The sequence below is a fragment of the Halichoerus grypus genome, chromosome 9, assembly GCF_964656455.1.
Source record: "Halichoerus grypus chromosome 9, mHalGry1.hap1.1, whole genome shotgun sequence".
Lineage (NCBI taxonomy): Eukaryota > Metazoa > Chordata > Mammalia > Carnivora > Phocidae > Halichoerus > Halichoerus grypus.
Window position 1 is genome coordinate 134,502,604 of NC_135720.1, and position 26,397 is coordinate 134,529,000.

At 43.6% G+C, this 26,397-nt stretch overlaps 1 protein-coding gene across 1 annotated transcript in view; it reads left to right on the forward strand.

Annotated features, from left to right (window-relative positions):
- Positions 1-271: 271 nt before the first annotated feature.
- CAP2 (cyclase associated actin cytoskeleton regulatory protein 2) overlaps positions 272-26,397 on the forward strand; it is a 135,649-nt gene continuing 109,523 nt past the window's right edge. The window contains exons 1-2 of the mRNA XM_036123645.2: positions 272-501; positions 24,702-24,823. Coding sequence (XP_035979538.1) covers positions 24,703-24,823 — 121 coding nt within the window. The 5' untranslated portion in view covers positions 272-501; position 24,702. The remainder of the gene's footprint in view (positions 502-24,701; positions 24,824-26,397) is intronic.

Below are 26,397 nucleotides of genomic sequence, written 5' to 3' on the forward strand. Positions count from 1 at the left end.
GTCGGGGGACACACAGGCCTGTCTCTTGCTTCCTAAGGACCCATCATATCTCTGCAAGGTCTTTGAGGAGCCAACCTATCTGTGGCTCTTTCAGCCAGGAGTCTCCCGGATCTTTCCAGACTTCTTCGCAAGGCTGCCTGACGCGGTGCATTCATTTCTTTCATAGCCGGGCGCTTGGCAGGCTCTCTCTGCCTTCCCCTGCCGTCCCCGCTTCCCTCTCTTGTCTCCCACGGCCCATCTGCCCCTCCTTTCCTCCAGCCCCCTCTCCTCTCTGCTCCCCTTTATTTCCACTCCGCACCCGCGGGGCTTGGCCCTCCCTCCCTCTCTCTCCCCCTCGGCTCGTCTGTATTTGGAGCTCCCGGAAGCCGCCGGCGACTCTCCCCAGGAGCAGCGTGACTGACACTGGCTCCGATTCAGGGGGGAGGAGGGCGCGGGAGGAGGGTGCGAGTGGCCGGACTCGGATTTGCGGCGCCGGGGACCGGACCCCGGGACACCCGGCAGGTAACCGGGAGCTGCGGGCGGGCGCGGGCTGCGAGGGCCGGGGGCAGGTGCGGGGGGCGCCCCGCGGCCGGCCGCTCGGAAGTTGCGCCGAATGGGGGGGTGGGGAGGCTGCCGGGACGCGGCGGCGGTGCGCGCGGGCGGGAGAGGCGGCGCGGGCGCCTGCGGGGCCGAAGGGCCGGGGAGCCGGGGGCCGGGGGCCCGGGGCGGGGACGCGGGCGGGGCGGGGGCGGCCGCCCCATCTGGGTCAGCGCCGCGGCGCCCTGCCCCCGCCCTGTCCCCGCTGCGGGCGCCCCGGGGCGGGCGCGGGGAGGCGGGGTGCGCGCGGGAGCCGGCCGGGGCCTAGCCGCCCCGCGCTGCCGCTCCAGGCCCGCCTTAACTTTGGGGGTACTCGCCCGCTGGGCTCGAGCCTCACGGGGGTGCGTGGGGTGGGGGGGGGAAGAGGGGGAGGACTGTGACTGGGCTGGATCCGACCACGGCACCTCGATTGGAAAGTGCTGGAAAGAAACGGACCTGGCTTCTCTGCAGAACCTGACTAGAGGCAATGAGTCACTTTGAAAAAATGCAAAGGCAACTGAGGCATTGAGGGACAGCCCGGAATAGGGCCTCTCACACAGCTGGGCCCCTGACTGCTTTGGGTAGAGGGCTGTCCGTGCAAGTGGCTGAGTTATCATCACTCTCAGGGCTAATAATTGCATATGCAGATGGCCTTTCCTTTATTCTCATCGGAGTGGTGTGCGGCATCACAAACAGGCTGCAAGTTTCAGCAGCATTTGAATTGATGCCTTCTGTAAAATGAGTAAATATGGGTGACTGCGTTTAGGATATGGAACTAGGATTGGGTCCAAACGGCCAAAGCGGAGATGGAACATTTAGCAAAACATCAAGAACCTTTGGTTCTGTAAGTCTTGGGAATGCAGAAGCCTAGGGGACGCAGGCACCGTAGTTTACCAGAATTGTTTGCAGGTACTATTTCTTTACTGCGTATATAGGTTTCTTTTAATTTAAGGAACGTGCCTTAGAATTCTTGGTAAAATATCTGAGCTCACTTAATGTAAGATTATGACAGTGGAATGATCTTTGGGGAAATTGTTCTTATAGACCATAAGCCTCTTGAGGGCAGGGGTAGGATTTTTGGAACTTCTTTCAGCCCCGAATAGTATTTGAATTATAGCATGTAATGAGCAGGGAGTAAAAGTTTTTTAAAGTAATTAACTCAATAGCTTGAGTGTCGCTGCATCATGACTTCTTGAAGATAAAGTGTATTTTGCAAAGAAAGACTATTCCGTTAATTCCCATATCTAAAAATCCTTAATAAAATTAGAATCAAGGTGTCATATTTATTCAAGAGAAAAAGAAATTGAGAAATCAGGAAGGTGACCATCGAAGTGGCCATGACTGGTAGGAAATAGGTTTTTGGTGCTCATTGTTGAAGTGGCGAAAATTGTATGAACTTCAGATTTCAGCGTCCATAAATTTCAGCCACACCATTCCTTTATGTATTGTCTGTGGCTGCTTTTAAGCTGCAACAGTAGACTTGAGCAGCCTACGGCCATACCACCCTGAACGCGCCCGATCTCGTCTGATCTCGGAAGCTAAGCAGGGTTGGGCCTGGTTAGTACTTGGATGGGAGAACAGTAGACTTGAGCAGCTCCTAAAGAGATCACATGGCCAGCACTCTCTAGCCGCCCTTGGCTCAAAAAATTTGCCAAACCTTACACTATATCCGCAAATTTGAAGTTCATATAATTTTCGCCAGTAAAGAAATACTCTTCTTGTTTTTTCAGGCACTTAAAAATGTAAAAATAATTCTTAGCTTGAGAGAGGAGGGGGAGACATAAAGACAGGAAGGAAGTGGGGCGTGTTTGTCATATTTTAGGACTTTGCTACTTCAGCCTGCCATGTGATAGTTTGGAGGAGAGCCTTGGAAGGGATTAATGGGCCAGATTATCCGAGTGCCTGAGTCCTACCCAAGAGTTGTTACATATCTTCAAGAGTAGCATTAACTTATTTGGGTATTATAGTGTTTTATTTTGTCTTGAATATTTCCTAACGGACATCTTCGTGTATGAAGTTTTGTTTTTTATTAATTATGTAACATTTTATACATAAAAATAATATGCTAAGTGTATGTAAGCCATAGCCATTATGTTCCAATTGCCACCATCACTGCATTAAAAACTAGGGTTTAAGAACCAGATAATTGTGAAAAGATAACCTACAGAATGGAAGAAAATATTTTAGAATTATATATCCGAAAGGGGGCTTGTATCCAAAATATATAAAGAGCTCTTACAACTCAATAATAAAAGATAAATAACCCAATACAAAAATTGTCAAAAGATCTGAATGAACACTTCTCCAAAGAAGATATACAGATAGCCAATAAGTAATGAAAAGATGCTCAACATTATTATTCATCAGAGAAGTGCAAACCAAACCACACTGCAATACCATTGCACACCTATAAGATGGCTAGAATAAAAAAATCAGCTGGTAAGGATGTGGAGGAACTGGAACTCTTTTACTCATTGATGGTGGAATGTCAAATGGTGCAGCTGCCTTGGAAAACAGTTTGTCAGTTCCTCGAAAGTTAAACACTAAGTTACCATATGATAGAGCAATGTAACTTGCAGTATATATATCCAAGAGAAATGAAAGTATATGTCTGCACAAAAATCTTTGCACAAATATTTATACCAGCACCATTCATAATAGCTAAAACGTGGAAGTAACCCAAATGTCCCATCAACTGATGAATGGATATATAAAATGTGGTCTATCCATAGGATGGGATAGTAGTTGGCCATAGAAAGAAATGAAGTAGTGATCCATGCTAAAACATGTGTGAACCTTGAAGACATTATTCCAAGCGAAAGAAGCGAGTCACAATAGACCACAAATTGTTTAATTCTGTTCCTATGAAAACGTCCAGAACAGGGCAATCTATGGAGACAGGAAGTAGATTAGTGGTTACTTAGGGCTGGGGTTTGAGGGTAGGGAGGTGATTGTTACAGGCTATAGGGTTTTTCTTTGAGCTGATGAAAATGTTCTAAGATTGACTGTGGTGATGATTGCACATATCATTGAATTGTACACTTCAAATGCGTGAATTGTCTCCTACGTGTTATATCTCAATAAAGCTGTTAAAGAGAATACACAGAAACTAGGGGGGAAAAGCCCCACTATGTTGTTACCTGTACTGTTGATTCTTTGTGTTCTTCTCCTGTGCCATTCCCCATATCCCTCCAACCCTGAATTTTGTGTCTAGCAATCCCTGGTTGTATTGTAAAACTGTTTTATGGCATATGTATGTATTCCTAAACAAGGGGCTGTTTAGGTTTTCTTGGTTTTTGACTTACGAAAGGGGTGTATATAATCTCACTTTAAAAAAACTGAACATTACGTTTTTAAGAATTGTCCCTATCGTTGCAGATAGCTTGTTGGTGAATATTGCACAATGCGTTTATCCATTCTCTTGTTGGTGGGCATTTGGGTTGGTTCCCATGTTTTGCTGTTACAAAGGGCGTTGCTACGAAGAGTTTTTTCTGTGTGTCTTGGCACAGATCTGCAAGAGATCTTCTGCGTGAATGTGACCGTATCATCTATTTTAATGACTGCATCATATATTTGGAAAGAAAAAGCTGATTATTCCTCTGACTTACACATTAATGGTATATCTCCAGCTTCTTCATTCCACCAAACCAAGTGAATAGAACTGAGATCCTGTCTTCTCGTTCCATTTAGATTCTAATTGCAATATCTATTATGTGATGTCCCAAGAAGTGTGGAAAAACATGAGTCTAAAGCTGTACAGCTGAATTTCACAGCAGGACCACGTACCCCATGAGCATCTTCATTCCCTTTTATCACTTGGGTTTAGGATGGGACAGAGAACCATTTTATTAAGTCAAAGGGACATGACTTTCGGCAAGGTCCATAAGTGGTTTCTAAACCTTACTAACATTTTCCTTTTATGTGAATCCCTGCTGAGCAGGCCAGTATTTATAACATGACTTAGTTTGGTTATTCTGGTAACAACGAGCCAATTGGAAACCTGGCGTTTTAGCCTTGGGTATTTTCTAAGCCTGCCCTGATTCAGGCTGTGAGCCTTTGGATTTCATCCTGGGTATTTCTAATTGTACTTAGGAAGATAGGAAGCTCTGTAAGGTCAGAGCAGGCCATTGTAAGGGATTTTCTAAGGTTTTTTTCTGTTTTAATTAGGGTAAAATATACAACATAAAATTTACCATTTTAATCATTTTTAAGTGTACAATTCAGCAGCATTCAGTACATTCACAAAGTTGTGTGACCGTCACCACTCTCCATCTCCAGAACTTTTTAATCACCTCAGACGGAAACTCTGTCCCCATCAAATGATAACCCCCCATTCCTCCCTTCCTGGGCCCTGGCAACCACTATTCTACTTTCTGTCTCTAGGGATTTGCCTGTTCTCAGTGCCTCATGCCTGTGAAATCACGCAATATTTGTCTTTTACATGAGTTTTATGTCAGGGAAATTGCATATTGTTTTGTTTTTCTTAAGTAGACCCATTTCTCACTTATGGAAAACATCTTCTTTTACTGAGCAGTTAAGAGGACGGTAAAGAGGACGGTTTCCTTTTCAGGATACAGCCCTATATGGGAATGGACATAGCAAGTGTTCTAAAACCAGAGGGAGAATTTCTGATTATTATGGATTACTAATAATAATTTCACCTGACCTGTGTCATTAGTTAGACATCTAATAATCCTGGCTTCTCATTGACCACTTAACCAAGTGGAGAAGGTGCAGTAGTCCCAATATAAAAACTCACATCTATCTAATGAAAGGATAAATTAGGTAACCTTGAGGCCATTCTACAATATACAAGTCTGATCTAAAATCATTCTGGTTTTGATAGGGTATTAAAGAGCAGGAGAGGGACGCCTGGGTGGCTCAGTTGGTTGAGCGTGTCTGCCTTCAGCTCAGGTCATGATCTTAGGGTCCTGGAATCGAGCCGCTGTTCAGTGGGGAGTCTGCTTCTCCCTCTCCCTCTGCCCCTCTCCCCTCCTCGTGCTCTCTCTCTCACTCTCTTTCAAATTAATAAATAAAATATTTTTTAAAAAGAGCAGGAGAGTTCTGGGAGTCTGGAAATTGAAGCCAGGTGATCTCCACGGCAGTACTGAAGAGGGGGTGGTCCCTGGAGAAGCTAGATGCTAGAGACAGCCGAGACAAATGTAGTAGGACATAGGCAACGTTGGTTGTCTTGTGTCTATATTTGTACACATTATAATGAGAAAATAACCCTTATTACTTTGTTATCAATCCATGTGGAAATCCAGAGAAACTGTGGGATCCGTTGATTATTTCTTCATTCCCCTATGTCGGATGACTGTTGTATGTCCAGCACAGTGAAGGTCACTGGGGATGCAAAGAGGAATATCAGTGAACGAAGATATAAGGAACAGGAAGTGCTGCAAACTATGCACGTACGTCTCAAAGGATCTACTAAGGTTGTAGTCACCATTAGTTCCAACCTGTTTCTATTTAGTTTTATTCAGAGAAGAATCACTGGATTTTTTTAAAAAGATCTTTAAATTTATTTTAGAGAGAGAGAGAGTAAGCACGAGCGAGCACAAAGAGGGGCAGAGCGAGAGGGAGAGAGAAACTTTGGTAGACTCCATGCTCAGTGTGGAGCCCGACGTGGGGCTCGACCTCAAGACCCTGAGATCATGACCTGAGCTGAAACCAAGAGTCAGACGCTTAACCAACTGAGCCACCCAGTGGCCCCAGAATCACTGGATTTTTATGAGATAAATTGATTACTTTACTCTAAGGCAACAAGAAGCAGTCAAGATGGACCACACTAAGAAAACGAGCCAATTGGATTTTTCAGAACCAAATGCAATAGGCTTCATAATGGTGAAAGCATATTTCAGTCTGATTATAGCCTGATGTGTTGTGAAGGCTGTCTGTTCTATGTATTCTCAGTTTAGAAGCTCAGAGCATGTAGGTAAGGGGCTGGTGAGATATGAGGGTGGTCTTTTCATCTACTGAACACTGTCTGGGACTTGTGCTCACATCTGTCCAGTGACAGGTCACCCCGATATCTGGCCTTGTGAGAGTAGGTTGATGGAAGAAGAGTCCATCCAATTGGTTGTTTGGCGTTCGGTAGACCACATGCAGACTGTTTCTCCTGGTGTCATCCTCTAGGATGCTGGAAGCTGTGGCTGGAGATTTTCAGGGGTCCAATGCAGGTTCACAAGTATTTAGCCAAAGTTCTTAAACTTGCAATTCTGATTCCTCCTTAATTTCCATTTATGCTTCTCTGTTTCTCTGTGCTCTCGTGGTGCTCTCTGCTGTTCAGAGTTCCCTCTGTGGACTGCCCTCCGATCCCCCTTCTTCTGTCCTGCTTCAGAATGGCCTTTGTCCTTCCCTCAGTGTCTCCTCTGAGTGGAAGGTGGACGATTACCTAATGAAAGTCACTGAAACCTTTGAAAAAGAGGTTCGCTAATGCTGATGAGTCTAGGTAGGCTAGAATTAGGGGTGGGACTCATTTTCGTGCTTCTTACTTTAGGCCAACAACCTTCAAACTGTGTCCATTACCTGTATTCAAAGACTTTTAATCCTCTTCCCATGGCCTTTCTCCAGAGACGAGTCTTCTTGAGAGTAGGCCAGCCACAGAGAGGCAGGCTCTGTCTCCTACCTTCTTTTCCATAAGCACCTTTCTCTCATTTTACCTAAGGAAAACCTGAATCTGTAATCCATCTTCCTAATTCATTTTACTAAAAAGGCCTATTTCTAACTTGTTTTTTACTAAATTGCACTGTCCAAGGATATCAATATCTAGGGAGTGGGGAAGGCAGACAAGGGGGACATTTCAGAATATCAGCTTTAGGGGTGAGAAAGTGAATGATACCAATGCCCGGACATCGCAAATCATGTGTTTTCTAAATCTCTGCTAAAAAACAAACAAACAAACAAACATACACACAAAAAATCCTGAAGATTGATCTAATCAAATTGTAAACTGATATTAAAGGACAAATCTAGAAAAGGATGAAATCAGGACTCTCATGCAAATGAAAAATGAACATTTTTTTAAAGATTTAATTTATTTATTTGAGAGAGAGACAGAGCACAAGGAGGGAGAGAGGGAGAGGGAGAAGCAGACTCCACGCTGAGTGGGGAGTCCATGTGCAAGGGGCTCAATCCCAGGACCCTGAGATCATGACCTGAGCCGAAGGCAGACACTTAACTGACTGAGTCACCCAGACACCCCAAAATGAACGTTTTTAAACATACTAAAAAATGAGAGAGCCGGAAAGGTCTACAGTCAGTTCAAAGGAGACCATTGATAGGAAGGTTGAAATGAATTTGCTTAATTGCTGTTAAACTGGCTTCCTCCACAGTGGGAGAGGAAAGTCAATTGAACTTCCACAGGATAAAACTTATTTACGTGCTTATAGACAATAATGACCTGCTTTCTGATCAGCTTTTTACAAGTTAACTGCTATGTCTGCAGAGTTGTAAATGGCCCTCATCAAAGACAGTGAATGGCTGAGATAAGCCAGATGGATGAGTAGGTAGGGCTCTCACTAATCAGTCTTCCCAGTTTCTCTTTACACTGATGATTCAAATAATTTTTGATATTGTTTCACCATGTGATGTTTAGTATACTCAGGAGTTCAAAGATCGGAGTGACGTTTCTATGACAAAATGTCACCCACTCCCATCTTCTCATTTATATGAGCATAGTTTCCCAGCATTTACTTTGATAAAAACAGAAATTGATGTTCAACCTTGACTCATTCTAGTAATAAATTTACTCATCCACATATGCATGAAAAAAAATTGAAAAATCAAAGGGCTCGAGAGAGGGTTTTCCAATAAAAATGACTTTTTATGTACATTTAGTAATTATTTGTCAACATTTGTAATATGTGTGTTGTTTTGATAAGTGGCATTCAGAGTTACAATGGTAACAATCGGAAGAACATTTTTTTTGCCATTGAATTTACATTTAAGTTTATAAACATAGTTTTGATGCAGAAAAGTATGATAGAATAATGAATAAAAGACATTAAGGCATAAAATAAATAAAATTAGGATACATTTCTATAGGGCAAGAAGAATGGAAACATAAGTTCAAGGAGAAACTGTAATTATGCAAAATTTGTGACTGTCAAAAAGCAGCCTGTTCCTTTATTTTTTGAAATGAATATGAATTTCAGTGGATGAGAATGAGAAATAATTTTATTTTTCCACATCAATATTAACAGAATGCTAAAAGTTACATTATTTGCAGCCATTCACATTTTGGTGAAATTTTTTAAATGTCAATCTAAAAGTGGGCGGGAGGCTTTTACAAAATGCTTTCTGGATATTTACAAGTGAAAATTTGGAAATCCCTTTTATAGCATATCCTTCCTCTGTTTTCAGACCAAAAATCAAGGGTCAGAAATATGGCAAACGCTTTCTGCATGATTAGCATTGGTAAAGGAACCAATTTGTTGATTGACAGAGTTCTAGTGACTCCTGGTTCTGCTAGATTTAGGGGCGACATTTCAGAAGGAAAGATCCTGATGCTTGTGACACGTCTCAAAAGGGAAGGATAGATAGCCCATCAGGTTTTATTTCTTTTTAAGCGGTTATATCATCACTTTACTCATCTTTCTTGATCTCCCCTTTGGAGGCACTCACTGTAAATTGTGTGTGTGTGTGTGTGCATGTCTGTGTATAATAACCCCAGACAGATAACACTGTTTGGATCTGTCGACATGTAGCTTTCATCAAGTTTGGGAAATATTTGCCCATTATTTCTTCGGGTATATTTCCTACCTCAATCTCTTTGTCCTCTCCTGGGATCCCAAGGACACTGTCTTAAATAATTATATATAATAATTTAATACAGTGTATTAAATATATATATGTATATAATATATAAATTATTTAATATTGTCCCACAGGCCTCTGAAGCTCTGTTCATTTTTTCGTTCAATTCCTTTTCTCTCTGTTCTTCAGATTGGATAATATCCATACCACCAAGTACTTCCCATGGCAATCACCATCCTGCTGTTGGGTCATCCAGTGTGTCTTTTGCATTGTATTTTTCAGCTCTAAAATACTCACTTGTTACTTTTTTATAGGTTCTGTGCCTCTGCTGCGAACTTCTGTTGTTCCGTTCATTTTAACGGTGTTTGCCTTTATCTCTTAGAGCATAGTTAAAACAACTCCTAGAAATCTGTCTGATAATTACAACACCTGTGTCATTGGGGGTTTGCCCTTCGTGGATTGTCTTTTCTCTTGAGAATAGATCACATTTTCCCAGTCCCTTGCATGTCAAATATTTTTGGGTTGGATTCTGGGCATTTTAGGTATTGCGTTGTGAGACTCTGGGTCCTTTTGAAATGCATAAATATATATTTTTTGTTTGTTTGTTTTGTTTTGTTTACCAGGCAGTTCTTCTGTCTTGCGTTCTGTGAGCAATGGTTCCAACATCAGTGCAGTTTTACAAACCTTTGTTATGCTGCTTTGGGTCCCGTGGAAGCTATTTAGGGCTAAGTCCGGGACTTGAGCTGTGACTTCTACTGCAGCTCAGATCTCAAAGCCTCTGGATCCGTCCCACACATGCGCAGGTCCGGGGCAAGACTGGGGCTTGTGCTGGCTCATGCACAGAATCAAGGGATCCCCTTCTCCAGCTCTGTCTTCTCTGGGATTCCTGTCACACGGTCCTGCCCGTAAGAGTCCCCCCCCCCCCCCACACCCTGGGCTTCTGGCCAGAAAGATTGGGTTTCTCTTGTAGTTTGAGCTGCTCACACTGCCATGGAATAGTTCCCCAAGACCGGGGCCATCCTCAGGGTTGAGCAGTGAGAAGAAAGGAGGACGAAAACGCTCATAGGGATTCTCCCCACCCTCTGGACCACAGGGACCTCTTTCCCCTGCTCCCCTGGCAGTAACGCGGGAGAAGCTTTCAGTTGCTTATGCTGCTGAGCGCTGATCTGTGGAGCGGCTCTGTGCCCGCAGCCACTCTTGGGAGAGGAAAATGAACCCCCACCCCCGTCCCCCCCAAACCCCTGGACTTTCTATACATTTTTCCATGACAGGGTTTCCTTTCCAGGTCTTCTGGCCAAAAAGAAGAGGGTTCTCTCGGAGATTTGGTTGCCTGAACCCCCTGGGTATTTCCAACTTTGGGTCAACCCTGGAGAGAAAGGAGAAAAAAAAAACCCAGGAACACATTCTCAATTAAGTCTCCTTTTCAAGTTTTGATCGCTTTCCTCAGTTCACCCACTATTATTTCTCTTTCCGAGTCGGGGAGTTGCTTTTTGAGTTTTGAATGCAGTCTAGAGAGAGGCTGGAGAGGGCGATTCCCTCTTGACCCGCACTGGTAGCCCCCTCCTCCTTTTGATGCCTTCCCGTGGCCCCTTTCCCTGTGGCCCCCACACCCCACCATCCTCTTGGTTCTGCGTCGTCCACTTTCTCTGTATCCCCTTTACTTTGGGCTTCCCAGTCCAAAGAGTGGGGGGGAAAAAAAAGAAGAAGAAGAAGAACCTGCAATCTTTTGATGGTCCACAGCTCTATTTGAAAACATCCATTTTGTTACAAGTAATAAATCAAAGTCAAGTATGAAAGTAGACCCGGGGGGCTGGTGACACATGAAGAAGCAGAAGGGAGTTGTGGCCAGATCCATCACCTGGCTCTTCTCAGTCAAATGACCACACTCGCATTTGTTACAAATGTCCATGCACAAAATTGGCCCAGTTCTTGAGAACTGATCCTTGGGGGTTTTCTTTTTAAGAGAGTTGCTGAATCTGCTTTTCGATCGCATATAAATCTTCCAATGAAGGCCAGTAAGTTTTGAGATCGGAAGGAATTTCAGCAAACCTTCTTGTCTTCGTTATTCCTGAGAGACACGGTATTCTTAACACCGCAACAGCAGGGTTTAGGGAAGTGAGATATTTTTAGTCAAGTGGTGAGAAATAACTGACCGCGTAAAATGCTCTCCCCTTTTCTGCTTTCAGTCACTAAGTGTCTCTGCAGTTTAGATGTGCTACGGTCTAATCTTCGAAGTGTGGTGTGTGAGATGTCTGTCCCCGGTCACTGTGTTTGGGGGATCGGAGACGTGGTGACCCGTGCAATCACGAGCGCACACTGGATGCACGTCCCTGTGAGGAGTGCTGGGGAACATTCAGAGATAAATTATAATAACAGTGACACTCAGGTATCATTTTCTAGTTCACAAAGCTCACCTCATCATCTCCTCTGAGCTCTCCAAAAAATCTCACGTCAGTTGTCATTATTAGGTAGGTAATACTTATAATTCCACCCCAGGAATTATAGCCCACCCTCTGGGCTTTTCCATTCCCTACTTGCAGCCACCAGCTGTCATCCCATAGGCACTTGGAACTCAGTGTCTAAAACTGAGCTCCGCCCCTTTGCCGGCCACCTGCAAGCCTTCTCTGGCTTAGCACCTGCACCCGTCCCCCCCCCCCCCCGCCCCTAAGGGGAGGCATCTAAGACGTCCTGCCTTCTCTCTTCCGCTCCCAGCCCTGCCGATCCGCGTGGCCCTGTGTCAGATCTCCGGCATTCCCAGACATTGTCAGACCTTCTCCAATCCTCTGGCACCTTGTAGCCAATTCCCACGTCTCCCCTCAGCCGTATCCGCCGCTCCTGCCAGCTATTTGTCAATCCCGGGTTTTCCCGTGGGCTCTTAGCTTCCGGCACACAGTGAATGCTCAGAAGGTAATTTCTAGCCGTAATGCCTCTGTGCCTTGGCATGTGCCGGGCGTCGGCTCAGGGATGCGTTTACCCTTACTTACCTCTCTTCTTCCAAACGATGCTTTGAGAAGGCAATAATGCCTCTTCATCCTTTGAGATTGCGCTTAGCGCCTAACTCAACTTTAAGAGCCTCCTTACTTCCCAGGGCTCACTTGAGTACCCACCCTTCTCGACCCCCACCCCCGTGCACACATGCTCCGGCAGCATTCCTGTGCACTTCTATTATAGGATTTCTCAAAGTGTGGGTCCTCTTACTCTGAAGTGCGCTTCTGAGAAATGCAGATCGCTGGGAATATGCGGAACAGCTGATTAGGATTGCTGAGCACGGGGCCCAGGAATCTGTATTGTGAAGCCACCCCCCCCTCCACTTCTCCCCAGCGATTCCCTTTTTTTTTTTTTAAGGTTTTATTTATTTATTTGACAGAGAGAGACACAGCGACAGAGAGGGAACACAAGCAGGGGGAGTGGGAGAGGGAGAAGCAGGCTTCCTGCAGAGCAGGGAGCCCGATGCGGGGCTCGATCCCAGGACCCTGGGATCATGACCTGAGCCGAAGGCAGATGCCTAATGACTGAGCCACCCAGGCCCCTCTTCCCCAGCGATTCTGATGCCGTTGGAACCACGGCTCGCCTCTGCCGCCTGTCTTGGACCCTAACTGTGGCCTCTCAGAGCAGTCTCTGGTTAAGGTTCATTACCACCTAGGTCTTCTCTGAGAGACGAGAACAGCAAAGTCATTCAGATTTAACTGGTTTTCAACTATATCTTCGTAAAGAGGAGCAGCGCCCCTGACCCTTGAACAACACAGGTTTGAACCTCGCAGGGCCCCTTGGTGCGGATTTTTTTTCAGTAAATACGGTACACTGCTGTAAATTTAGTTTCTCTTCATGACTTTCTTAACATTTTCTTTTCTCTAGCTTACTTTATTATAAGAATACAGTATATAATGCAAGAGACAAAATATGAGTTAATCGACTGTGAATGTTATTGGTAAGTCTTCCAGTCAACAGTAGGTAAGGCTTCCAGTCAACTATGAGTAGTGAAGTTTTGGGGGGAGTCGAAAGTTATATGAGGATTTTTGATTGCATGGAGGTGTTGATGCCCCTAACTGCTGCGTGGTTCAAGGATCAGTTGTACTTGTTTGTTTTTGAAAGCTTTATCGAGGTACAATTTTGCATACCATAAAATGCACCCATTTTAAGTGCACAATTCAATGATTATTAGTGTATTTCCAGCATTGTGCACCTGCCACCATGAACCTGTGTTAAATCATTTCCCTCACTTCAAATAGAAATTTTGTGCCTGTTCGTACTCACTTCCCATTCCTATCCCCAGCCCTAGGCAACCACTAATCTACGTGCAGTCTCTAGACATTTGCTTTTTCTGGATAATCATATAAGTGGAATTGTACAATACCTGGTCTTCCGTGTCTGGCTCTTTGACTTAACATAATGTTCTTTTTAAAGATTTTATTTATTTGACAGAGAGACAGAGAGAGAGAGCGCACAGGCTCGGGGAGTGGGAGAGGGAGAAGCAGGCTTCCTGCTGAGCAAGGAGCCTGATACGGGGCTCAGGGCTCGATCCCAGGACCCTGAGATCATGACCTGAGCCGATCAAGACACTTAACCATCTGAGCCACCCAAGCGCCCCGTCACTTAGCATAATGTTTTCGAGGTTCATCCATGTTGTAGAATGTATCAGTACTTCTTTCCTTTTTCCTGCTGAATAATATTCTGTTGTGTGGGTGCATTTTGCTTATCCATTCCATCCGCTGATGGACGGATGGGCAGTTTCATGTTTTGGCTATTATGAATGATGATGCCATGAACATTTGTGTGCAAGTCTTTGTGCGTGTGGACATATGTTTTCACTGCTCTTGAGTAGATAACTACGAGTGGAATGGCTGGGTTATATGGCAAACGTATACTTGACTTTTGAAGAAACTTCCAAACTGTTTCCATAGCAGCTGCACCATTTTACTTACTTCCCACCGGAAGTGTAGGAAGGTTCCGATTTCCCCATATCCTCACTGGCACTTCTTACCATCTGTCTTCTTGGTCACAGCCATCCTAGTGGATGCAAAGTGGTATCTCCTTGTGGGTTTGATTTGCATTTCCCTGATTATGTACTGATGTCGAGCATGTTCACATACACTGCTGGCTATTTGCATATTTTCTTTGGAAAAATGTCCATTCAAGTATTTTGGCTATTTTTACGTTGGAGTTTTTGTCTCATTTTTGAGTTGTAAGAGTTCTTTATATATTTTGCACACAAGGGGAGCAATACGTGTATTTTATGGAGGGACAGAAGGTTCCTGGAAACCCTTCCCAGGCTGTGGGAGCCTAGTGGGGTCTCCGTGGTTCCTCTTTTCCCAGTGCCAGGATGTGGCCCTTGGGGACCTCCTAGAAACACCTTTTTGAACTACACTTCCTCCGTGGCCTAAACAAGAGCAAACGGGCAGCGTGGGGACACAGGAATGAAGGATTTCCCCAACACCAGAGGAGCTTAGAAAGGGCATGGAGTGACCTGGGGAGAGAACTTCTTTTCAGTGAAGGGTCTTTGCTTCACATTTAGCTAAGAGAGTTCACACTCCATGATAGGAGAATAAAATAGGGATCTGTCCTGGTCCCACTCAACATTCAGACTCTAGGATTTTATGGCTCTGTCCTTACCCAGCACCACCACCCCAAGTCAGGGCGCAGAGCCAGCCTTCAGGATATACTTAGACCTCCCCCATGGCCTCAGTTCCCACTGGGCTCTTTTCTACTGAAATGGCCCAGTTCCCTGCCGCCTGGCATCCTGGAGTGCTGGACTGTTCCCAACAGCCAAACCGTCCATTCCTGAAGGAGATCATGGCCCCCTGAGGAATCTGTCTCATCCGTCTGTGTAGCCCCAGCAACCAGCACAGAACACACCTCAAAACACAGTTGCATACAATTCCCTTCAGTCAGTGAATGAAGAGGAAGGAAGTTATGTTTCAGAAGTGAATAAATTGAGACTCCCATGGGTTAAGTCATCTGCCCAGAGTTATGGAGGCTGCCAAGTAAGGGGCTGGAATCTCAAATTAAGGTTCTCTGATGTCAAAATATTTTTTCCATGTTATCAAGCTATGAGTCCTCGCCTCTAATCTTCAGAGATTCCAACTTAGAGGAGAGATATTTGGATCAGGGAGGCTCCTGAAAAGTGGTAACACCAGAGTGGAGAGGGCAAATGGAAAGGGGAGATCCTTTCTACATGTGGTTGTTCATTTTGCCCTTCTATACCCCACTCTGGATTTGGTGGTGATGACAGGAAGTAAATGGCAGGCGGTAAAGAGAGGTTACCCCTGACCTGTGGGGCAGTGGGTGGCCTCGTGAAGGAGTTGAGAGGCAGGGTATGGGTGCAGCAGTGCTGGGAAGGACCCCGAGGCAGTGGGAGCAGCAGAACGGTGGGCTAGGGGAGGGGGAGGGGGCATGTTTGGGATGGCATGACTTGTCTCTTGACTGGGTCTTGGGAACCCGGTGAGGTGTAGAGGGCTGGGGTGAGGTCCTTTCTCAAGTCCAGCTGAAGACAGTTTGCCTTTTTTCTCTGCACTAGGATCTTATTAGAGGCTTTGGAGGGTTCCATTGACTGATGAGGATCTTGTGTTTTCTCCAGTTTTGTGAAACATTTAAGGTGTTCTTTTATTTATGTAACTCTCTGATCTTTCCTATTCTGGTTTTACTGTTTGAAATTCAGAGACTCTTGAAACTTCTTTGCAATAAAAAGAAAATGATGGCTTTTTTTTTTTTTTTTTTGCTGTTTGGTGAGAGGCTAGCCCCAGAAATGCTCAATAGGAGAGCAAGCAAAAGATATAAAGGCAGGTGCCTTGGCAACACGAATGTATCTCTTAGAAAAACAACTCCCTGGCTTGACTGAGCAGGGTCTGCTTCCAGCCCCGTCCCAAGACAGCTGGGCAAGAAATGTATTTAAATCCCCCTTGATTTTCTACCCATGCGCATTGTGTTTGGCAGATAGTGGGAACTAACTGACTGAATGAAACCAGCATATTCAATGAGTCAATCAATGAATGAAGGAGTGAAGACCGTGTTTTTTTCTTCTACACATAACTGTTACCCCATCAGTGACGGTGAACCACACGATTCCTTCCCCGAGTGATTGGTAGCTTCTGGAGAAAGTAAAGAAGATAATTGTTATACTCACGATGGTAGTTCAACAAATATATATTTTTTAATTTGGGCGGATTTATAGAGAAAGTCGTCCATTGTGACTTTACAATTTCGAGAAAGCTCCCATATAAGCCAGCAGCCCAGTCTCACCATGAGAAAATGTTAGAGAAAGTCTTTTACCTCCTGTCACTTCAAGTCTATCTTCTATTTAAGCTTAGACTCATAATCTTTGGAAGCCCTTGGATCTGGGTCTCCCTTATAGAGTCTGACGAGAAACGCTCACCACAATTATTTCTGCATCTTTGGCCTGGTGAGGAGAACCTCAACCAGCAATCGAGAACGTGGAAGACCCAGCCGTTGTGAACACGAAAATATTACCACAGTAGGGTTCTCCCTTACTTGTTTTACGAACTTGCTGTGAGGAATTTACAAAAACCCTTTGGACAATGTGGAGTTTGAAATACCTTGAAGTCCTGAAGAAAAAAGGAACTGTGGAAAATGCGAGGTTCACATTCCAGAGAACAAGGGCACCCTTGTGAATCATGGGAGGAAGCCACTGTGGTTTTCAGAGGGAAAAACTAACCCAGTATCTTCTTCGAAATGCAATCTGCTCCTGTGAAAATCTGGCTTGCCACCTGATCTGGGATTATGCCAGTGAGTGGGCAGGCAAGGGGAAAGCAGTGAGTGGTAGCCAATTGATTAGTCAATCAAAAATTTATAGAATTCTCTGTGTCCATGGCCAGAGGCAGGACTCAGCAGGAAATGCAAGAAGAGTAAAAGGTGGAACCTCAGCCCGTGACGGGCTCAGACTCGTCTCCTTGGGAGGCACGGTGTGCATGTGCTAACAGAAAACATCGCACGAGACAGTGTTTTAATTGAGCGGGCTGTCTTATAGGTACTGAGAATGTAGAACAGACACATAGGCTCTTATTCTGGGCTCATCACCATTTACTCTGCACCCTGGGGTGTCAGTTTTCAAAGCAGCTATGAACGTTGCTCTTTGTAACTGGTTAGACGAAGTAGTTAGGTCTTACCGGACCCCTTACCATGGAGCACAAGATGATTTGGATGAGAAAATAAGAGGAATGAAGGAGTGTTGTCTTCCAAACGTGATTCCACAGAGATTGGGCTTGTATCCTTAGCAGAGGACTATTTAAAAGCAAACAAGTCACTATAAAAATGCGTAGAGGCCTCCAGTTACAGGATAAATAAGTCCTGGGGGTGTCATGGAGTTAATAATACGGTGTTGTATATTTGAAAGTTGCTGAGAGAGGAGATCCCAAAAGTTCTTACCACAAGACAAAAACTTGTAACCATGTGTGGTGAAGGTTCATTGAGCCTATTGTGGGGATCATTTTGCAAAGCACAGTGGTCACCCCTCATCCGCGGTTTTGGTTACCTGCGCTCAGTCGTGGTGGGAAAGCAGGGGAATCCTCTTTCTGATGCCACAAGGTCCGTAATAACCTCATGTTGTTGTCACAACGCCTACATCACTCACCTCACTTCATCTTGTCACATGGGCCTTTTATCACCTCGTGTCATCACAAGAAGGAGGGTGGGTACAGTATGGGAAGATGTTTTGAGAGAGAGAAAGGTCGTAGTTACATAACTTTTATTACAGTACAGTATATTGTTACAATTGCTCTATTTTATTATTAGTTATTGTTAATCTCTTACTGTGCCTCATATATAAATTAAACTTTACCAGAGGTATGCACATAAAAGAAAACAGCTGGTATGTATAAGGTTTGGCACTATCTGTGGTTCCAGGCTTCCACTGAGGGTCTTGGAATGTATCCCTGGCGGATAAAGGAGGACTACTTTATAGATATATCAAATCATTATGCAGTGCACCTCAAACTAATACACTGTCTGTTGATTATTTCTGAATTTTTAAATGTTTGGGGGAATGTATGTGACTATAAAACTACTAATTACTACTAATTATACCAAATTTTCATTTTATTTATTTATTTTAAGATTTTTATTGATTTATTTGAGAGAGAGCAGGAGAGGGGGAGAGGCAGAAGGAGAAGGAGAAGCAGACTCCCTGCTGAACAGGGATCCCCCCCACACCCCCCCGCCCCTGACACCTGGCTGGATCCCAGGACAACTGGGATTATGACCTGAGCCGAAGGCAGATGCTTAACTGACTGAGCCACCCAGGTGCTCCTGAAATTTTCATTTTATAGTAACCATTACACATGGACTTGAGAAAACCTCTTTTAGAAATCTTGGTGGAGGGGCACCTGGGTGGCTCAGTCAGTTAAGTGTCCGACTTTCAGCTCAGGTCATGATTTCAGGGTGTTGAGATCGAGGCCCACGTCGGGCTCCAAGCTAGGTGTGGAGCCTGCTTAAGATTCTCTCTCCCTCTCCCTCTCCCCCTCCCCCTCCCCCCTCTCTCTTTTTCTCTCGTTCTCTAAAAGAAAAAAAAAAATCTTGGTGGAATAAGTATGTGAACAGAGGAAAATGAAACACAGAAAAAAAATTTTTAAGGGTATAATTATAAGGTATGACCTGAAATTTTTAGCTAGTCATTTCCATTGGCCAGGTTTTTTTTTATGTTATGTTATGTTATTTTACTTATTTATTTATTTTTATTTTTATTGAAGTATAGTTAGTTTCAGGTGTACAACATAGTGACTTGACAACTCTGTTGGCCAGGTTTTTTAGATGATTGCTCAGCATTTAAAATACACAAAGACTTGATATAGTTTGTAGATCTGTTTCCACTGAGAGCAAAACAAATGGATGACTTCACAACAGTAGCTAACACGTTTGTCACCGACCATGTGACAGACTTTGTATGCCTTTCTACACATGCTTCTAGCAACCCTATGTACAGGTAGTAACTAAAGCATAGCAAAACTAAGTTCTTCCCCAAAGACCTTCAGCTAGTGATTCCAAAACCAGGGCCCCTCTAAACAGCCCTGGTTAAAAATGGACAAAATGGGGGCACCTGGGTGGCTCAGTTGGTTAAGCGTCCGACTCTTGATCTCAGCTCAAATCTTGATCTATGGGTCGTGGGTTCGGGCTCTGCATTGGGCTCCAGGATGGGCATGGAGCCTACTTAAAAAAAAAAAAAAAAAAGGACAAAATGATTGAGACCTTATAAATGTTTGCAAGTGTGGGGAACTCTCCCTTTCTGGAAACTACTGTGGGAAAGAACAGGAATGCTGTCTCTCTTATTGTTTTAAAGTAGTCATTGCCTATTGGCAGAACATTGGACATAAAACTAGTGTTAGGAACTGAATATCTGTACTTTAAGGATGGGTTTTATAAAATGACCAATGAGGCAAAAATAATTTTTAAATAATGACAGCTATCTTTTCTCCTAGGAAAATGCCTCCAGAACACCTTAGCTTTTCAAGATAATATATGAAAGAATACTCACTGGCTATGTTCTTACTGAAGTGTGTGAAATATTTGTAAATGTGTGCTATTGGTGTGAAAGGAGTTTAAATTGTTTAAATATTTAGAATCCTAACTATTTTATTTGGAAAAAAAAACCCAAGATGTAGCTTCTAAACTCACCCAGAGATACAATATGCAATGCCCATTTTCTTATCTTTCCCACACCTCTTGAAAATCATTTTTAGGGGCACCTGGGTGGCTCAGATGGTTAAGTGTCTGCCTTCGGCTCAGGTCTTGATCCCAGGGTCCTGGGATTGAGCCCCACGTTGGGCTCCCGGCTCAGTGGGGGGTCTTTTTCTCCTTCTCCCTCTGCCTCTCTCCCTGCTTGTGTGCACTCTCTCTCTCAAATGAATAAATAAAACCTAAAAAAAAAAAAAAGAAAATCATTTTTAAAGAAAACATTTGAGGAGCATCTGGGTGGCTTAGTCGGTTAAGCATCTGACTCGATTTCAGCTCAGGTCTTGATCTCAGGGTCGTGAGTTCAGGCCCCACATTGGGCTCGATGTTGGGCATGGAGCCTACTTAAAAAACAAAGACATCTGATCAACCACGAGGTATATCACAAACCCCTGAGGACAGAGACCCCAGAAACTTCCTCCAGAAGGGAAAACAAAGGTTATGTCGAAAGGATGAAGAATCAGAGAATCAGAATGGCTTTGGACCTGCCCACAGTAACCTAGGAAGCTAGAACACGATGGAGCAGTGCCTTGAAAATTCTGAGGAAGCCTTCCAGCCTGGAATTCTACACTCAGCCAAACCACCAAACAAGGGTGAGGGCAAAATAAAGATATTTTCCGACTTGCACGTTCTCCAAAAAAAAAGTGTCCTTTCATGTACCTTTTCAAAAGACAGTGCTCTGAAATTAAGAAGACAGTTAAGGAAGTACACCAAGAAAGAGGAGGCTACAGAATCCACAAAGCAAGTGATACTACATTAGAGGGAGGGGGAGAAGGCCCAGGGGTGAAGGTGTAGGCAGATCTCTGGTCACAGAGGTGCTACAAGCCTACAGAGCGCTCGTGTTCTCGGTGACTCTCCAGAAGAGATAACCTCTGAGAAGAAAGACCTAATGGCATTCCAGATGTGTTTGGCCCGCTCGAAGGAGACTTCCACAACTGGGAGAAGTGTTCAGAGGTGAATAATTTTTAAGTACGTAGAAAACTGAGAAGCTGAACCACATGGCTTCGGGAAAACAGGTTGTGCAAACAAACGAACAAAAAAAGGGAGACTGATCTTAAGAGACATCATGACTCAGCTGTGAATAGTCATAATTGTGTTGACACTGATGATTGGCCACACAGACATTGTGACAACAGTACTGGGGCAAAAGAAAGTACAGGCGCGTGCGGTGGGTGAGGATTAGGCAAACAGAATGTGAACCCTCTTGGTTTCGGTGGGAACTCAGTGGATAATGCCTAGAACGGAAGAAAAACAAGACGTAAAAATAGAAGCATGTTGCATACAGATGAGGTAATTACCGAAAGCAGTAGCTCAACTAATGGAAATCAGTTGATTCTCACTACAAAAATGGAAGGGGGCAGCCGGGGGACTGTTGTGATTTTGTAATAAGCCTTGTAGAACTGTTGACTCTTTGAATTCTGTGCATGTTTAAAAAAGTTAAACTTTAAGAGGGGAAAAGGGAGGGGAGAATTCAAATGAGAAAAAAAATGACAAGATGAGGTACACTTCCTTTTATAAAGGAGCTCAAAAAAGAATACTCCCAAATTAATACAAAACAAGGAATTAAGATTCACCTCAAGTGTAATTTCCTAAAACAGATCATTAAAAAGAGAAAGTCGTGGACTTCTGTGTTCCTCCCCCTTTTCCTTTCCACCCACCCAAACGCCCGGCCAGATGATTATGTTTATTTGCTGTAAGACAGAGATTATAGGGGACCTCATCTTGGGGTTGGCTTCTGCCTGAAGAGGAGGACTGGACAGTGGGGGCCAAGTTTGAGCCTCATCATCTCTCCTAGGCTCTTTTTTTTTTTTTTAATTTATTTATTTTAGAGGGGGCAGAAGGCAGAGGGAGAGGGAGAGAGAGAATCCCAAGCAGACTCCCCGTTGAGCATGGAGCCTGACTTGGGGTTTGATCTCATGACCCTGAGATCACGACCTGAGCCGAAACCAAGAGTCAGACACTCAACTAATTGAGCTACCCAGATACCCTTGACCTAGGCTCTTGATTGTCCGGCTGTGTGTCTGGCTTCTCTCTACTTCTCATCTGATTTTTAGAACATCTTACGTCCAGCCATCTTGTATCCCCCTCTTCTGCTGGCTTCCTGGCCAAGCCCATCTGTCAGTCCGCCTGGCTCTGACTTCTTCCTTACCCCGACCTTGCTGTCTCCGCCCCCTGCCCTATCCCTTTCCTCAGCCTAATTCTTAATTCCTGGCTCCCACCTCTTCATGAAAACTTGGCTCAATCCACTTTGAAAAACCAAGGCGAATGGGACTGCCTGGGAAGAATTTGGAGAATCTGCTGCTCTGTTCTTTCTTCATTCTTGAGACCCAGGAAAGCTGCTGAGGGCGCATGTGAGGAGAAGCCTGTGCGTGTGTTTTGAGAGAAGAGGGTACAGCCATCTTGGGCTCCATCATTCTCCCTGGGAACGCTATCATGTCTATTTCTGAGATCCTGGTGCATTCTTTCATTTATATGTTCTTCTGTTTCTCTTAGAAACTGTTCTAAAATTTTAAACCCAGAGGCATCTTTCCAGCTTCCTTGCATGAGCTGTATTTTGATCTCTTAAGAGGCTGTGACAAGACTCCAGTCCATGGTGATTTTACACCAAGTGACATCTGATTCGCTTTTAGAGCGCATTCCATACCAATCAGCCCAGCCCTGCAGTTTGTGGACTAACTCCTGTTGTCTCTCAACATATGGAGCGCTATTAGATAGTGTGAGTTTGAGTCTTGTCAGGGAGGCTGATTAAGCCACGGTCGGGGACAGTCGTCCTAAGTGTGAAATGTAACAGGCCCTCTGAAACAGCGCTGTGAGCCTCTGGAGGTGGTTGGTGCCTCTCTGTTGGGGCATCGGGAGCTTGCTAACAAAGCAAACACATTTTTTTTCCTAGCTTGCGCTAGGTCTACGGCAGTAACATTTGGCAAGTTGAGTAACAGGGAACATAGATAACTGTGAACAGATGGACAACTATTAAAAGATTTGAGGGGCTTTTATCATCTCTCAAATGGCCTTCACCCACCTACTGGATACCCAGTTCCCTTGCAAAATTACGTAAAGGATTCAATTAAATTTCTTCTTCCTTTTTTTTTTTTTTCAATTGCAGTAGAAGCAAAAGCTCTGACATTAAGAGGAAAAGAATAGATGAGAAACTTCTAATTTTGAATCCCCTTGGGATTAGATGCTGGTTTCAGCTGTGCAGAGAATACTGCCCCATATTTTGAAAGAGTAGCTGCTGGTAGTTTCAGAGGAGATGACTTTCCAAAATAGACAGTGAACTCCCCCATCCGTATCTGATGACCATCTGACATTTGGATGCAGAATTACAAGAGCGATCCATGTGTTTTGATAAGTATAACCTTGCTTTTAAAAACAGCGGTGGCAAGTCGTTATGTTTAAGCTCAAAACTAGTGAAATACAAAATGCAAAAAAAAAAAAAAATGCATTACCTGGTTCCTTGCAGAAATAAGAAATATTATACGTCTTAGAGCAATAATATTTACCCACTCTCTGGGGCAGCACTGTCTCTGATGTGGGAGCATGCCAGTCCTCTTTGGCTCAAGGTGATGCTTGGAAAGTTTGCAAGAATGAGAACGACAGACACTGATTAAGATGAGGCGCGTTTTACTCTCTCTGGGGCAGAAGGCTGATTTTGCCAAAAGCAGTCATAGGTTGGTACAGTGGGAGCTTTGGTACCTCTACGTTGGATCTCATGAACCCAGCCAAATTAGATTGGGTTCCATTCCTCAGGGGCTGCTTTCTTAACATTTCATTATAAGGCCAACAATTCTAAGGTACTTACCTGTGCACACTCAGAGTAGCTCTCGAAGGAGCGTATGGAAGCAGGAAGGATAGATACCCAACCCCACTTTTATCCTCCATTCCCTTAGCGTCAAACCCAGTTAATCCCAGTCGAGACTGCTGGGTTACTGAAGCTCCCTGTCTCCAGAAACCACTCCCCCACCCCCAGACCTAAATTTTGTCCAAAAATAACCAGCAGCAAAAGGAAATAAACATTTTTGATATTTTAAATTAAAATCTCCACCATTCAGAATAATCATAATCTAAAATAATCCAGCAACAGAAGCACTAAAGGTAGTGATAAATAGAAGACAGTTAGCTCTTGGAGGTAGAAACCCATTTGCCTGCTAAATGATGCAGTTTTATAAACTCATAGTTCCGTGCTGGGCTGTTTGGTTTAAAGGTAATTGAGTAAACAAACAATTATCAGTGAGTTTAATATCCCCTGGGGAGTTATACTTGCACAGAAACAATCATTAGAAATAGTTAAAATATGTTCCTACCATTGAGCAGGATAAAAGTTGGCAATATTAACTGTGAGATATATGTTCACAGGCTTTTAAATATATACTAGACATGGATTGTATCTTAGCACAAGGAAGCATCCAAGGAGACACTTGTTAATGGTGTAGGGAGTGAATTTCTTGTGTATTACATATGGGGCTCATAAATGCCATTGAATTGAATGGAAAATAAGATCAGTAAACTTTGTGGGGGTTTTTTTTGTTCCAAGTTTTATGTTTTTTGGAATTTCATGTATTTTCCTGCTGTGTAGAAATACTCTGTGGGTAATTAAAGCCATTCCAAGCAATTTTTATTTTCCTTTTTGCTGCTGTTAGGTTTACTGGGGTCAGCTTGCTAATCCTCCCTGACATTCACACGGACTCCCCTTTGCGCTTGTGTTTTTCTAGAATGGCAGAGATGCAGGGACTGATGGAGAGACTGGAGCGGGTGGTCGGCCGACTGGAGTTGCTGTCTGCAGGGTCCCACCGGCCTCCTGGGGACTGCGGGGAGATTAATGGTGTCAATGGAGGTAGGGACACAAACTGTTGTCATTACTGGTCTCTGTGAGGGTCACTTAATGTTGTCCCCATCACTTAGTTCTCAAGACATATTTTTGTCGACTTTCTTCAGCTTCCGTACCCCTTCCCTTATATGTGATCGTGACATTAACCAGATGCAAGCCATCCCTGAAAAAGGGAAAGGAAAAACATTTCAACCTACAATCCACAAAAATTAACCTGTTATCTGTGCCTATTAAGAGCACAATCTATGTGCCAAATGTCATTATTCTTTTGTTTAGTGTAATGTTGTTCCGCATTCCACAGTGACTATAAATATATTATCTGAGTAATTATCAAAGAGAAATTAACGTTCTCGATTATGATGTAAATGGGAAGGAATTATCATTCTGTAGATTTTAACTTTAAAGAGAACAAGTCATTAAATTTAAGAACTACAGTTGGGAAGGAAAGGAGTCTGAGATGAAGCCAAACATTGGTTTCAAGTAACATGATTACATTGCACTCTTTTACCTGTGCCTATTTCTAATCAAATGTGCCTTTAACATTATATGCTAATGCCACAGTTGGAAAAAAATGGTTTTAAAATATTATATGATCAAACATAAAAAGTTAACTACATAACATAAGAAGTTAACTCTAAGGATACCATCTGTGGCAAATTCTCTAAGTTATCGACAGTAATTTTTCCAGTTCCTTCTTGTCTGAGGTTGTAGATTTAGCAAAATAAAAATACAGGACACCCAAAATACATTTGAATTTCAGATGAGCTACCTTTTTTTTTTTTTTTGGCATAAGTGTGTGCCAAATACTGCATGGTACACACTTATCCTAAAAATTATTCATTGTTTATTTGAAATTCAAATGTAACTGGGGGCTCTGCATTTCATCTGGCAACTCTATTCTTGTGTCAAGTACATTTCCTCCTTATCTGACCCATTTTGAATCCTATCAGGCTTTGGGGGCTGGGAAAAGCCTTGGGGAATGGGGGCTTCAAAAAAAAAGCTCTCACCAGGCGAAATCCACATTGGTGCTTCTAGAATTTCAAGCATATTTGGAGCTGTGCCTTGTATTGCATGCCTTGGGACAGAAATTACCGTGTGAGCACAAATGTACAGGCTGGTTTTTTTCCCCCCGGAACATAATGAAAATTAAAATGCTTTGAATGAATTGAAAGGGGGTGTTGTTTAAAGGGAGGCTGCCAGGGGCCTGTAAGTTTCTTCCACATCAACTGAGACACATCTGTGATTTCATTTTAAGCCTCTTTTTGTTAACTATATAGTTGGTAGATGAGATTCAGTCAACCTCACTTGTAAGAAAATATTTTCATGTTCGCTTCAGTACCTTGGTTTCCTTATGTCTTCGACATCAGTGATCAAGACATTTCTTTACGATTGCTGACCACAAATATAAAGCCTGTGAATACATAAAATAAAGTTAAAATCCAACTCTCAGGAGACTGTGTAGTATTATTGAATGAAGGAGGAAAAAAAATCCCTCAGTAATGTGAACCTCACTTGACTTATAGAGGTACTAGACTGCACTTTGCATTTTCTTTGTTAAAAAAATAATTTGGGGGGAAATT